Genomic DNA, 14,250 nt, shown 5'->3' on the forward strand with positions numbered 1-14,250 from the left:
AAGAAATGGGACAGGTATTTTTCCTTTCTGGAAGGCTCTCAATGAGGATCATGTGGAGAGAGACAAAATTGTGTGAGTAATTGTGGATTCTGTTCTTTGTGGAATTCTTTCTTTTCTCTCTGTTTGTTGATTTTTATATTTTTATTTTCTCAAATTTGCTTTTATTTGTTTATATGTGTGCATTGTGTGATTTAGGCTTTGTCCACAGGGATGTTTGTTGAGGGACAGGGTGGAGATGGGGAGGGGGGAAAATTGGGGGTTGAAGTATATTCTGTACATATATATTTTGTTTAAATTTTTGTCTATGTAAGAATCAATAAAAAGTGTATATATATAACTTATTATAAATTTATTATATTTAAAAAATACATATTTCTTACTAGCCATGAAACTATATTTTGTGTTATTTTAATTAAAAAATGTTTTTTTTTTTGTTATGTATTATTTATCAGTTTTTTCCTTGTATATCAGTTACACACAACACAGGTTATTCATTGTGTCAGTAAAGTGTAACTGAACCTCTCTGAAAAAAATAAAATACATCATCATGATTTTGTTCCTCACATATTCTTTTGGTGGCTTAATGTGAGGAATGTTCCACATGCATGTCATGGAGTTCTGGAGGAAAAGTCTTTTAGGTGTCATACTGTAGACAAACATCTGATGGTAAATGTTCCTCTGAGGTAAAAGATTTTTGAAGACGTGCAAGTCGCAGCAGATGTTTCCTTTAACAGACAGTTTAATTCTAGCATGTAACTTTATTTTGAAAGGGTCAGGTTATCGTTCTCACACTTAAATGAAAATCATGTAGTTGCTAATAATGTTACCTGCCAACTGGTGAATAATTGTTTTTTCTCACCAAGTGCAATTTTTTCTCACATATATCACATATGTTTTTGTGAGTAGCGAGAAGGCTGAGGCTCTCTTACCCCACTACTGTCCCAGTCTGGGACTTAGCACTTGGACTGAAACAGCATGACTGGAAGTGACAACCCAAACGCAAGAGTGCGATCAATGAGCTTTATATTAAAGTAAAAATAACAGAAACAAAAACTGTCCAGATGGAGGAAAAACAGAAACAAAAATCTCTTAAACTGTGTATCAAACATAAATAATGTAAGACCAATGAGAGACAAAACAACAGAACATCCGAAATCATGAAACAAACTGGCAAAGACATTAGGGTCGATGGCACAATATGAAGGGAGCATATCACATGAGGAACAGGTGAAACCAACTAACACAACAAGGACTCAAGGACTAGATGAGTGGGTGTGGAAAGGGGAAACATGCAGGCAGAGTCAGGGAAGCACATGGCTGACACACACACAAAGCCATGTGCTCAAACAAAACACCAACACACAAACACCACAGTCCAAGGGCAGACCAGGCAGGATTGTGTCAGTTCCTTCCTTTCAGCGAACCAATGTTACAGTAGTAACCAGACCGTTTTTGTATGATACTTCCTTTACAGCATAAAACAAATGTCTCTGTCTGAGTGCAGATCTGAGTTTTCTGGAATGTGCCAAATTAATTGATGCTGTAAGGATGCTGTAGGGAGATAACAGTTAAAACCTTTTTGTGCTTTACAAAATGGGTAAATAACTACTAGATGACAGAGGAAGACAGATGATAAAACAGCATAAGACTACCAAAGCAACATTTACAGTTTATTAATTGATAATTCAAAATAATTAAATTAAATAGATAAGCAGTGAAAATGCTAGAACTTGTATGTATCAGAGAAAAACAGCCCATTTTGACTAACTTAGTCTACTGATAGAAATTATTAAATTAAATGTCTTTCAAATAGATGATAAAACTAATAATAATAATAATGATAATAATAATAATAATAAAATTAAATAAACTTCTTTGACCACAGGTTCCAACCAGAACATATTTTCAACGAGGTAAAACACCATTTCTCTGTGGTTTGCAGGTTTGCCTTCAAAATGGATGATCTGCACTTCATATTATCTTAAGATGAAGATTAATAACAGTCTTCTATGAAAACACAAAGAAATGGTTTAAGAGCAAAAAGAAAAGAAAAAAAGGCACCACATGTAACTTAACAAAGCAACATTTATAGCAAAAGGAAGTGCCAACAAAGCTGACACTGCTGAGGTGAGAGGGTTTCAGTTCCTGAGAAATCTGAGGACATAAAAATGGAAAGGGAGGTACTTGTGCAATTATATAATGTTTTGCAAACTACAAACTTGGATGCATTAAAGCAGATATTATGCTGAACAACTGCATGCTGACTAGTGTGCCTCAAGATCACTTGCTAGTCTGCTTTCACTTGGAATTATTTAAAGGTAAGTGTTCAAAAACAAAAAAACATGACATGAAGTATCAACAAAGTCCCTGTAAAATATTCCTCAAATTAATTTGAATTTAAAGAATTTCCTTAAAGGACTTGATTGTTCTAGAGTATTTCAAAATAGGTTTGGTTGACTTTTAAATAGAAAATATATGTGGATAGATGTGTTTTTTTTTTGTTTCCTATAAAAAAGGACACCAATTAACACAACAAGGAATCAGCAAGGACTAGACGAGTGGATGTGGTAAGGGGAAACATGCAGGCAGAGTCAGGGGAGAACATGGCTGACACACACAAAGCCATGTGCTCAAACAAAATACCAACACACAAACACCACAGTCCAAGGGCAGACTGGGCCGGATTGTGTCAGTTCCTTCCTATCAGAGAACCAATGTTACAGTAGTAACCAGACCGTTTTTGTATGATACTTCCTTTACAGCAAAAAACAAAAGTCTGAGACTGAGTGCAGATCTGAGTATTCAGGAATGTGCCAAATTAATTGACAGGATCAGAATCAGAATTTTTCTTTATTGCCAAGTAGTTCCACATACAAGGAATTTGTCTTGGTGACAGGAGCTTCCAGTGCACAACAATACATAATAGCAACAAGACATAGATAATAATAAAAAATAATAAAAAATTGAATAGAAATTGAAGTATATATAGAATACACAATAAGACACACACACACACACACACACACACACACATATATATATATATATATATATATATATATATATATATATACATACATACACACATACATATATACACACAGAGACACACACATACTTACATACACACATACACATACGTAGTGCAAATCTAAATACAAATCTGTTATATATAGTGCAAGGGAATGTAATGGCAGAAGACGTTGGATGTGTTGGATAAATATAAAAGGACTAAGCTGTGAATTGCACATAATTATTGCTCAATGGGGCAGTTTTAACTGTTCATGGATAGCCTGAGGGAAAAAAACTATTCCTGTGCCTGACGGTTCTGGTGCTCAGTGCTCTGAAGCACCGGCCAGAAGGCAACAGTTCAAATAGGTAGTGGGCAGGATGAGTGGGGTCCAGAGTGATTTTTCCAGCCTTTTTCCTCACTCTGGAAGTGTATAGTTCTTGAAGGGAGGGTAGGGGGCAACCAATAATCCTCTCAGCAGTCCGAACTGTCCTTTGTCGTCTTCTGATATCTGATTTCGTAGCTGAACCAAACCAGATAGTTATTGAAGTGCAGAGGACAGACTCAGTGACTGCTGAGCAGAACTGTATCAGCAGCGCCTGTGGCAGGTTGAACTTCCTCAACTGGCGAAGGAAGTACAACCTCTGCTGGGCCTTTTTCACAATGGAGTCAATGTGGGTCTCCCACTTCAGGTCCTGTGAGATGGTAGTGCCCAGGAACTTGAATGACTCCACTGCTGCCACAGTGCTGTTTAGAATGGTGAGGGGGGTCAGTGTTGGGGAGTTCCTCCTAAAGTCCACAATCATCTCCACCGTTTTGAGCGTGTTCAGCTCAAGATTGTTTTGACTGCACCAGACAGTCAGCTGTTTAACCTCCCTTCTGTATGCAGACTCATCGTCATCCTGGATGAGGCCGATGACAGTAGTGTCATCTGCAAACTTCAGGAGCTTGACAGAGGGGTCCTTGGTGATGCAGTCATTGCTGTACAGGGAGAAGAGTAGTGGGGAGAGCACACATCCCTGGGGGGCACCAGTGCTGATTGTACAGGTGCTGGAAGTGAATTTGCCCTGTCTCACAAGCTGCTGCCTGTCTGTCAGAAAGCTGGTAATCCACCAACAGATAGACGTGGGAACAGAGAGCTGGTGTAGTTTAGTCTAAGGTATAGCTGGGATGATGGTGTTGAAAGCCGAACTGAAGTCCACAAAAAGGATCCTTGCATATGTCCCTGGTCTGTCCAGATGTTGCAGGATATGATGCAATCCCATGTTGACTGCATCCTCCACAGACCTGTTTGCTCGATAGGCAAATTGAAGGGGATCTAGAAAGGGTCCAGTGATGTCCTTCTGGTGGGCCAAAACCAGTCAATCAAATGATTTCTTGACCACAGACGTCAGGGCGACAGGTCTGTTGTTATTATGTCCTGTGATTTATGGTTTCTTTGGGACAGGAATGATGATTGAGCATTTGAAGCAGCATGCTCCACACTTCACACTGCTCCAGTGATCTATTGAAAATCAGTGTGAACATGGGGGCCAGCTGGTTACACAGGATCTAAGACACGTGGGTGAAATGCCATCTGGGCCCTATGCTTTCCTTATCTTTTGTTTTTGGAAGACATGGGACACCTCTTTTTCACAGATCTTAAGTGCAGGTTGAGTAGCAGGAGGGGGGAGGAGGGGGGTTGCAGGAGGTGTTGGTGTTTGTGTGAAGTGAAGGTCAGAGCAGGTGTGGGGTGTGAGATTGGGTCTTTCAAATCTACAGCAGAACATATTCAGGTCGTCAGCCAGTTGTTGATCCACCACAGGGTTGGCGGCAGGATTCCTGTAAATCGTAAGTTGTGTCACACCACTCCACACTGATGCATGGTAATTAGCTGAAAACTTTTTCAGCTTCTCAGAGTATCTTCTTTTAGCCACTCTGATTTCCTTATTCAGTGTTTTTCTAGCCTGATTGTACAAGACTTTATCCCCACCTCTATATGCATCCTCTTTGGCCTGATGAAGCTGCCTGAGTTCTGCTGTAAACCATGGTTTGTCATTGTTAAACGTTAAATAAGTCCTAGTAGGAATGCACATATCCTCACAGAAAATGATATATGATGTTACAGTATCTGTGAGCTCGTCCAGATTGGTGTCTGCAGCCTCAAAAACACTCCAATCAGTGCAGTCAAAGCAGGCTTGTAGTTCCAGCTCTGCTTCACTGGTCCATCTCTTTACAGTCCTTACTAGAGGCTTAGCAGATTTTAGTTTCTGTCTGTAGGTTGGAAGAAGATTAACCAGACTGTGATCAGAGAGTCCCAAAGCTGCTCTAGGGACAGAGCGATATGCATCCTTTATTGTTGTGCAGCAATGATCCAATGTATTTCTGTCTCTGGTTGGGCATGTAATGTGCTGTTTGTATTTGGGCAGTTCACATGTGAGATTTGCTTTGTTAAAATCCCCAAGAATAATAATAACTGAGTCCAGGTATTGTTGTTCTGTGTCTGTGATTTGATCAGCCAGCTGTTGCAGCGTGGCATTCAAACATGCGTTTGGTGCGATATACACACTCAACAGAATAAACGAGGAAAACTCCCGCGGCAAGTAGAAAGGCTTACAGTTGATAAAAAGCGCTTCCAAATTAGGACAGCTCATCTTCTTTAACGTTGTTACATCTGTACACCAACTTTCACTGATGTAAAAGCATGTTCCACCGCCTCTCGTTTTCCCCGTTAAATCCGCGATGCGATCCGCTCTGAACAGCTGAAAGCCCAGCAGATGTAACACGCTGTCTGGTATGGCTTCACTTAGCCAGGTTTCTGTGAAGCACAAGGCAGCAGAGGTTGAAAAGTCCTTGTTTGTATGGGTGAGGAGGTGTAGTTCGTCCATTTTGTTAGGGAGAGAGTGGAGATTCGCTAGATGAATGCTCGGCAGCGCTGTTCGAAAGCTACGCTGACGGAGCTTAACCAGCGCACCTGCTCGTCAACCTCGCCTGCGTCTCTTGAACAGCAAAGCTGCGCCTCTGACTAAAATGTCTAGCAAAGCATCTGAATATTCAAAAACCAGGAAAAGATTGTCTGGTATATGCTGCCGAATGTTCAGCAGTTCGTCCCTGGTAAAAACTGATTGGAAAAAGATTACTAAATACAGGACAAACAAACAAAAATAACAAAAAAATAGGAGCTCTCCACACCGAGGCGGCCATCCACGGTGCCATCATGATGAAATAAAATGGAGTTAACAGTTAAAACCTTTTTGTGCTTTTCAAAATGGGTAAGATGACAGAGGAAGACATATGATAAAACAGCATAAGACTACAAAAGCAAAATATACAGTTTATAAATTAATAATTGTAAAATAATTAAATTAAATAGATAAGCAGTGAAAATGCTAGAACCTGTATGTATCAGAGAAAAACTGCCCATTTTGACTAACTTAGTCTATTTACAGAAATTATTAAATGTCTTTCAAATAGATGATAAAATTACTACTACTACTACTACTACTAATAATAATAATAACAATAATACTAATAATAATAATAACAATTAAATAAACCTCTTTGATCACAGGTTCCAACCAGAACATATTTTCAACAAGGTTAAGAACATTTCTCTGTGGTTTGCAGGTTTGCCTTCAAAAAGGATGATTTGCACTTTATATTATCTTAAGATGAAGATTAATAACAGTCTTCTATAAAAACACACAAAGAAATGGTTTAAGTTACAACATGTTACTTAACAAAGCAACATTTATAGCAAAAGGAAGTGCCAACAAAGCTGACACTGCTGAGAGTTTCAGTTCCTGAGAAATTTGAGGACATAAAAATGGAAAGGGAGGTACTTGTGCAATCATATAACGTTTTGCAAACTACAAACTTGGCTGCATTAAAGCAGATTACTATGCTGAAGAACTGTATACTGAATAGTGTGCCTCAAGATCACTTGCTAGTCTGCTTTCACTTGGAATTATTTAAAGGTAAGTGTTCAAAAAAAAAAAAAGTCCCTGTAAAATATTCCTCAAATTAATCTGAATTTAAAGAATTTCCTTAAAGGACTTGATTGTTCTAGAGTATTTCAAAAAAGGTTTGGTTGACTTTTAAATAGATAAGATATGTGGATAGATGTGTTTTTTTGGTTTCCTATGAAAAAAAGCATCATTTGAACTTCAAGAAGGCTTCAGATCTTACATGATCTAACATATTAATATCTTAAAGTAATATCACGATCAACATTCACTTTTTTATTATTTCCACAGCCTTTATAGGTAATTGGTGATATGTGATGTGGAACTACACTTTGCCCATGTAGGAACTGCACTTTGCACATGTATTAATTTCAATCTGACTAGACAAAGTTAATGTCATGTATTGCATGTTGCATGTATTGTACAAGGTATTTTTTTTTAAAATGTACATGTATAAAAACGTTAAAAAGGTAATTCGGCTATGAGTATTGGAAAGATCTCCAAAGCATATGTGTGTTTACTGTATATTAAATTAATAACTTCAGCCAACAAAAGAAGACATGCTGGTGTCACATTTGTCTGAGCTCCATGTAGAAGAACTGGGGATCAATTCATAATACCACAATGATTATATACTAATTCATCAGTATTACATTTGCAGGTGTAACACAACTAACATTGTACTTTCGCTGGTGCTCTTTTTTAGGGATACTGAACCAAAGAAAAGAAGATGGAGAATGCTGACGGGATGTTTTAAGCAGTTTAAGTGTTTACAACACCTCAAAATGTTGAAAAGAGAACAAGGAAACTATTTTTTTAAACATTGCCGTTCGCTGTCAGTACTGTTTTACTGCTGCGTATTCATAAAACTTGTAAATGGTTACTCATTAAAGAACTGTACCGTCAGAGGGTCTTTAAAATATGCACAAAATATAAATGTGTTCTGTAATAAGAGGTCTCTCCATGCAGTACCAGTGAAAATACCAGACAGAACTACATACTTGGACATTTCTTGCAATGTCATATGTAAGATAAACAGGAGGGATTTAACTCAACTCTTCAACCTTAGCTGTCTAATTGCAACACACAACAAGATCCAGGAAGTGGAGGAAGGGGCTTTCAGCAGTTTGGTGGCTTTGCAGGAGTTAAATCTGGCCTACAACAAACTGAGAAATATCACAGGAGGACTCTTTCAAAACCTGGTTAATCTCACTGTCCTACATCTGAATGAAAACTTGATTACAAATATCAACTCCTCTTCATTCGATCCCCTTATCAGTTTAAAAACTGTTAATCTGTCCAGAAATCATCTGGGGCATATAAACAAAGTGCACCCTCTCTTCTTATTACCACAATTACAGGAACTGCACATTGGGAGTAATGGGATTACCTCATTTCAGACCTCTGAGGTGTCTAACATATCCTTAAGACTGGAAGTACTGGATTTATTCCAAAACCCTTTGAAGGTATTCAGTATAACTGCAGATATTTTCCCTCACCTTGACAGTTTGGTCTTGGCTTTTGTCAATGAAAATATGACATGGGATGTGCAGGACAAAAGGTATTTTCAAAGTGTGAAGAGTCTAAATTTAAATGGAGTACAAATGCCCCCAGAGAAGATCACAGGTCTCCTTCAAACCTTTAACTCTTCTTTAGCCAGCCTGTGGCTACACCACCTGGGAGAAGGAAAAGTGAAAGCTTTGATTAAGAATGTCTGTCTGATTGATTCTCTGAAAATTCTCAGCTTGCAGGGGAACAACATTTCATCCATATCAAAGGATGAGATGCAATTCTGCACACAGTTAACCCAGCTTGATCTCTCCAACAACAGACTATTCACTGTCCCTGAGGTCATCAGCAACCTTCCAGGTCTTCATATCTTGGACCTCACCTTCAATGCAATTAAGACCATACGCTGTATAGATTTTGCCAACTTAACTCAGTTACGAGTCCTTCAGATCTACACAAATGCTGTGTCTTCTATTGAAGACTGTGCTTTTAGGGATCTGAGAAACTTAGCAACTCTAATGATTGGATCTAACAAACTGTCTTTTAAAGGTTATTTAAAAAAAGGTCTTCAAAAACTTAAGAGTTTGGATTTAGCACATAACAACCTGGATTCTCTCCACAAGGGAGATTTTGAGTCCTTAAGATCACTCAAGAATTTGTCCCTACAAGACAATCAATTATCATTTATTGAACCGGGGGCCTTCAATGGACTGAACAATTTGATTTTTTTGAACTTGCAATCAAACAAGATCTCTCAGAATTCAATAAAAGACTTAGTGTTCTCTGGACTTCCAAACCTAAAAATACTTCTGCTGAACAACAACTATATTTCATATGAGAGTCAAGAGGCTCTTGTACACCCACCCTTTCAATATCTGAACAAGCTAAAGACTCTGAACATTTTTAGTCAAGGTCATAAAGGGATGCGTAATTTACCCTCAAACTTTTTTGAGGGACTGAGGTCTTTGGAAGAACTTCAGGCTGAGAATCTTAATATTTACTCTTTACATCCAGATACATTTACTTACACTCCTTACCTGTGGGTGCTGGATCTCAGCAGAAATGAATTGATCTCACTCTCAAAAGAAATACTTCTGCCTCTCCAGGTACTAAAGACACTTCACCTGTCCAAAGTTGGTTTGCAATCTTTGGACTTTCTTATTCAGGCAAATCTCAGTAAACTGCATCTGTTGCATGTCAGCAAGAATGCATTATCAGTCATCAATGAGACTGTGATCCATTCTCTTCCAACACTGATTTATCTTGATCTACAAGAAAATTATCTCTCATGTGACTGTAGCAATGACTGGTTCATCAACTGGACCATAAGTAGCAATGACACAGAGGTTGAGAGCGCTTATCAGTTGACATGCAATTACCCAGACAAACTCAAAGGACATAAACTCCTGGATCTTGATGTAGGTTCTTGTAATATAGATGTTGGATTTTTCTGTTTCATTTCCACAACCACTTTGGTCTCACTGACCCTTCTCAGCTCCTTCCTTTTTCACTTCTTGAAATGTCAGGTCATTTATACCTACTATCTATTCCTTGCTTTTCTCTATGATAGCAGACAACAGAAAAAGAGAAAGCTTAATGGTTTCCAGTATGATGCTTTTATTTCATATAACACACATGATGAATTGTGGGTAATGAGGGAGCTATTGCCTCAGCTGGAAGGTGAGCAGGGTTGGAGGTTTTGCCTGCATCACAGGGATTTTGAACCAGGGAAACCCATCATGGATAATATTGTCGATGGCATTTACAGCAGCCGCAAAACCATCTGTGTGATTAGTCGACACTATCTGGAAAGTGAGTGGTGTTCCAGAGAGATCCAGGTGGCCAGTTTCCGTCTCTTTGATGAGAAAAAAGATGTTCTCATCTTAGTATTCCTGGAGAATATTCCAAGCCATCAGCTGTCTCCATACTACAGGATGAGGAGGCTAATCAAGAAGAGGACATATCTCAGCTGGCCCCAACCAGGAGAGGACGTCAGGGGTTTTTGGCAGAAACTGGGAATGGCTCTGGGGACTCAACGCACTACTGAAAAGGAAAGTCCTATTCTCTCAAATTTTGGGGTGGTCTAAGATACTGGTATGCTGACTAAAACAACTGTTCTATAAATAAATAAATAAATAAATATATATATATATTTTACAATGTGTTTTTATGCATTTTATTTTCCTATTTTTTATTCTATTTTATTATCTTTATCCCTAATTCTATTTTTATTTTTAAAAATATATGTGAACACCTGTAAAGCACTTTAGGGCATTAATAACAAAAATATTTTAAGCCAGGGAATGCAAAATTTATCTTAATGTTCATCTAACTATAAAAACTTAAGTGGTGACCTATATGAGAGTGGAGTGTTGAGATCTTTTGAAAATTTGGTTCAACATTTTGGGATCCCCAGATCTCAGTTTTATAGGTATTTACAACTGTGCCACCTGCCCTGTACTATTTCTGGGAGTAGCATACACCCCCCTAAAGCGGCAGACACTCTAGGAGTGGTGATTACTGCTTTTGGAAAAGATCATGAGGCATCAGTGTATTACTCCCTGCTAATTCAGAGTCTGGGGGACAGAGCTTCAACTTCTCTCAAGAGATTATGGGAGAAAGATTTCAACTTGGTATTGGAGGAGGGAGTGTGGGCTAGGATTCTTAAAAACTTCAAGTCTGCATCTAGAGATGCAATGGTGTGTCTAATGCAATTCAAGATTTTATATAGATTTTATTGGACCCCCTCTAGATTGTATAGGTTTGGTCTTAAAGACACACCCACTTGCTGGCGATGCCAATCGGAGGATTTTTTGGTGGTGTATTGAGATACACATATTCTGGTTGAAGGTTCAGAATTTTGTGTGTGACGTGGTGGGTGCTCGGGTTTCGTTTTGCCCCAGACTTTGTGTTTTGGGTGATGGGGCGGTCTTTGATATGGGGAATAGTCACATAGAGAATTGGGTTCTGACCTGTGTGATGATTGCCAGGCAGATTATTTTGAGGGGTTGGAGGTCAGCTGGTGTGCCCCCATTTCCGGAGTGGTGCATGGAGATGGGGAGGGTGGCGGCTTTTGAAGAGGTGTCATTGGGAAGACGGGGTAACTTAGATTTGTTTGTCAGGAAATGGGGCAGTTATTTAGAGTTTTTGGAGGGCTCTCAGGGTGGGGCGTGGAGAGAGTAGTGTAGTTCAGATCATGTGAGCGAAGCGGAGCGGTGTGACACTCCACTCAATAACTCACTCCATGCGTGTGCGCTCCACTCAGCCGCTCATGGCCCAAGCTGACGCTCCGCTCAAGTACCGCTCATGCTCACCGGTAAAAAAGCGTTCGCTCAAATCTCGCTCTGACATTAAATTTCTCTGTAATATACTTGGTTCCAAGCATGTACACAGGGTTAGCTACAGTGGCCCAAGCAACTGCCCCTTTGCCCTCATGGGCTGAGGTGCCCCTCTGGGTGAAATATAGACTATAGGCGAACATTTATTAAATTATCAAATGATTAGTAATGTACACATCTGAAATTATGTGATTGTATGTTTTAGTATATAATATCTCGCTGTTTATTTTGGACTGGTTTACAACAGCTGTTAGATAATCGTTTCTAGACCTTCCTTATCATTTGTAATCAGTCAAATATTTCTCTGTTAGCACGTATGTCATTGAACATCTTCAAATAATGCCTTAAACAAATTTCAGTTCTACATTACCTTTATTTACTTTAAACAAGTCATCAAACATGCCTCTAAAAGTGATAAAACATGTGCGTTGGCACAGAAACTCGCATACGCGCAAATTTGCGCTTTACAGTTTAAACTGGACCCAAGTGATACAACCAGAAAACCACAATCTTTTCAACTTTAAAGTCTGTTTGAGTCGTTTATGGCAATAATGAACACATGGATTGGTACCAGGAAAAATATTGCAGGTAAAAGTGAAATTCATAATTGTTCTTCAGTTGTCTCCATGGAATGATTATACTGTAGATTTGATACATTAATATGTTTCTGATTTAATCAGACTTTGGGTCTGTAAATTAAAACGTCCTGGTTACTTTCGTAACCTCCGTTCCCTGATGGAGGGAACGAGACATTGTGTCGACGTAGTGACACTAGGTGTCATTCTTGGGAGCCCCAAACACCTCTGCTTTTTGAAAAAAAAAAAAAAACACTCATTCAGGTTTTGTGTTGAGGAGCCGAGACAAGGTCCCGGCCATTTCAGGGGGTAGTTCAGCATTGTGGCAAGAGGGACACAACGTCTCATTCCCTCCATCAGGGAACAGAGGTTACGAAAGTAACCAGGACGTTCCCTATCTGTCACTCACTCGACGTTGTGTCGATGTAGTGACACTAGGGGTCCCTATAAAAAACACCACAACTAGCTGAACTGTGTTACGTGGACTGGCGGTGCGAAGTGAAGAAGTGAAGAGGTAACGACCGCAACCAGGAAATACACAAACGAAGGGGCACTCTCCGTTAATGCCACTCTTTTAAGAAGGGAAAATATACTCTTTTATTAGGAAGAATACACTCTTTTAGCACCCAGGGGCGTTCACCAGTGCAATAGGGGGAGAAGCCGCTGTAATGCGCTATAAATCCAACAGCTTTTCAAAGTGAATGGATTGGCAGAGTAATTCAGCTCGCTGAACACAACCGATTGGCTCCGAAGAGAAAATCTGAATGAGTGGTTGCATACCAGCTCCTTTTATACCCGTATGTCCGGGGAAGTGGCATGCAAATTCCACTCACCAATTCCCATTGGCCTTTTTTCAAAAAGCAGAGGTGTTTGGGGCTCCCAAGAGTGACCCCTAGTGTCACTACATCGACACAACTTCGAGTGAGTGACAGATAGGAAATGAGTAATTTCTCATCCTTATTTTATTCAGTTTTAAAGGGTTTATTAAGTTATCCAGAAAAGAGCAGTGAATATTTTTCTCTTTTTCAGTGTGGTTGCTTTATCAATATTCCCTACAATTTTATATGTATGAATCATATGCAGTCTAAATGACTGTGGTTATTTATATAATAATTATTATATTAGTAGATATCATGTGCCCCCTTTGTTTTTCCTTGATATTTTTAAAGCACTATAAAGTGAATCTGGACTTTATATGCGTCAAAGGATCATATGTTGTTTGCGCTCTTTATGTGTACAGCAAGGTTTAACCATGGATTTAACAAATAAAAGAAAATGTGTCCTGCAGAGATTTTGTCCAATATATATTAGATGAATTCATGTTTAATGATCCTAAAACAAATAAAAATTAATTAATTCACAAATTACACTGCCTTTGTTTTTTTTTTTCTAATGTATAATCATTTATAGATTTTTTTTCTCTGTGCATGAATGCAGCAAGTGATGTCGAAGATGTTATCTGCAACCACTAATCTACAGTCAGTTTTTTACATTTCACTTATCATTAAGGTGTTGATTTGGCTTTGGGAAACTCACCAGCATTTATGTGCCACTTTATCCCGGAGCAGAAATCGAAAGCAACAGGTGGTCGATTAAATGAGATAATTCCACTATGAAATTCTCTATGCGAGAGCGGAAAGCTTTACCAATCAAGTGCTCAATTGTACAACGGAGCCATGACAGCAAAATGCTCCACCTGCAAATTAGGACACACAGAGCTGCAAGATCATACATGTTTATTGGTTTTGATGCAGGGATTTTTTGTTTGTGTTTGCCGGAATTCAAGGAAAAATGCTTTGCCAATATACAGTATTATTAAGCTACATATTCAATTGAGGGTTCTCTAACGTTCGCAACCCTGCAGAACCGGGCTT

At 38.8% G+C, this 14,250-nt stretch overlaps 1 protein-coding gene across 3 annotated transcripts; it reads left to right on the forward strand.

Annotated features, from left to right (window-relative positions):
• The first annotated feature begins 2,266 nt into the window (after positions 1-2,266).
• Positions 2,267-13,743, forward strand: LOC127430410 (toll-like receptor 13). Of its 3 annotated transcripts, none has more exons than XM_051680145.1 (2): positions 2,267-2,318; positions 7,661-13,743. In XM_051680145.1, exon 2 carries the CDS (start codon positions 7,692-7,694, stop codon positions 10,548-10,550), a length of 2,859 nt encoding a protein of 952 aa, XP_051536105.1. In that variant the 5' UTR covers positions 2,267-2,318; positions 7,661-7,691; the 3' UTR covers positions 10,551-13,743. The 3 variants fall into 3 exon arrangements, with proteins under 3 accessions (XP_051536105.1, XP_051536104.1, XP_051536103.1); XM_051680144.1 differs by lacking the exon at positions 2,267-2,318 and adding an exon at positions 6,849-6,966; XM_051680143.1 differs by lacking the exon at positions 2,267-2,318 and adding an exon at positions 7,013-7,294.
• Positions 13,744-14,250: the final 507 nt, after the last annotated feature.

Source organism: Myxocyprinus asiaticus, chromosome 40 (assembly GCF_019703515.2).
Source record: "Myxocyprinus asiaticus isolate MX2 ecotype Aquarium Trade chromosome 40, UBuf_Myxa_2, whole genome shotgun sequence".
In the NCBI taxonomy this organism is placed as follows: domain Eukaryota; kingdom Metazoa; phylum Chordata; class Actinopteri; order Cypriniformes; family Catostomidae; genus Myxocyprinus; species Myxocyprinus asiaticus.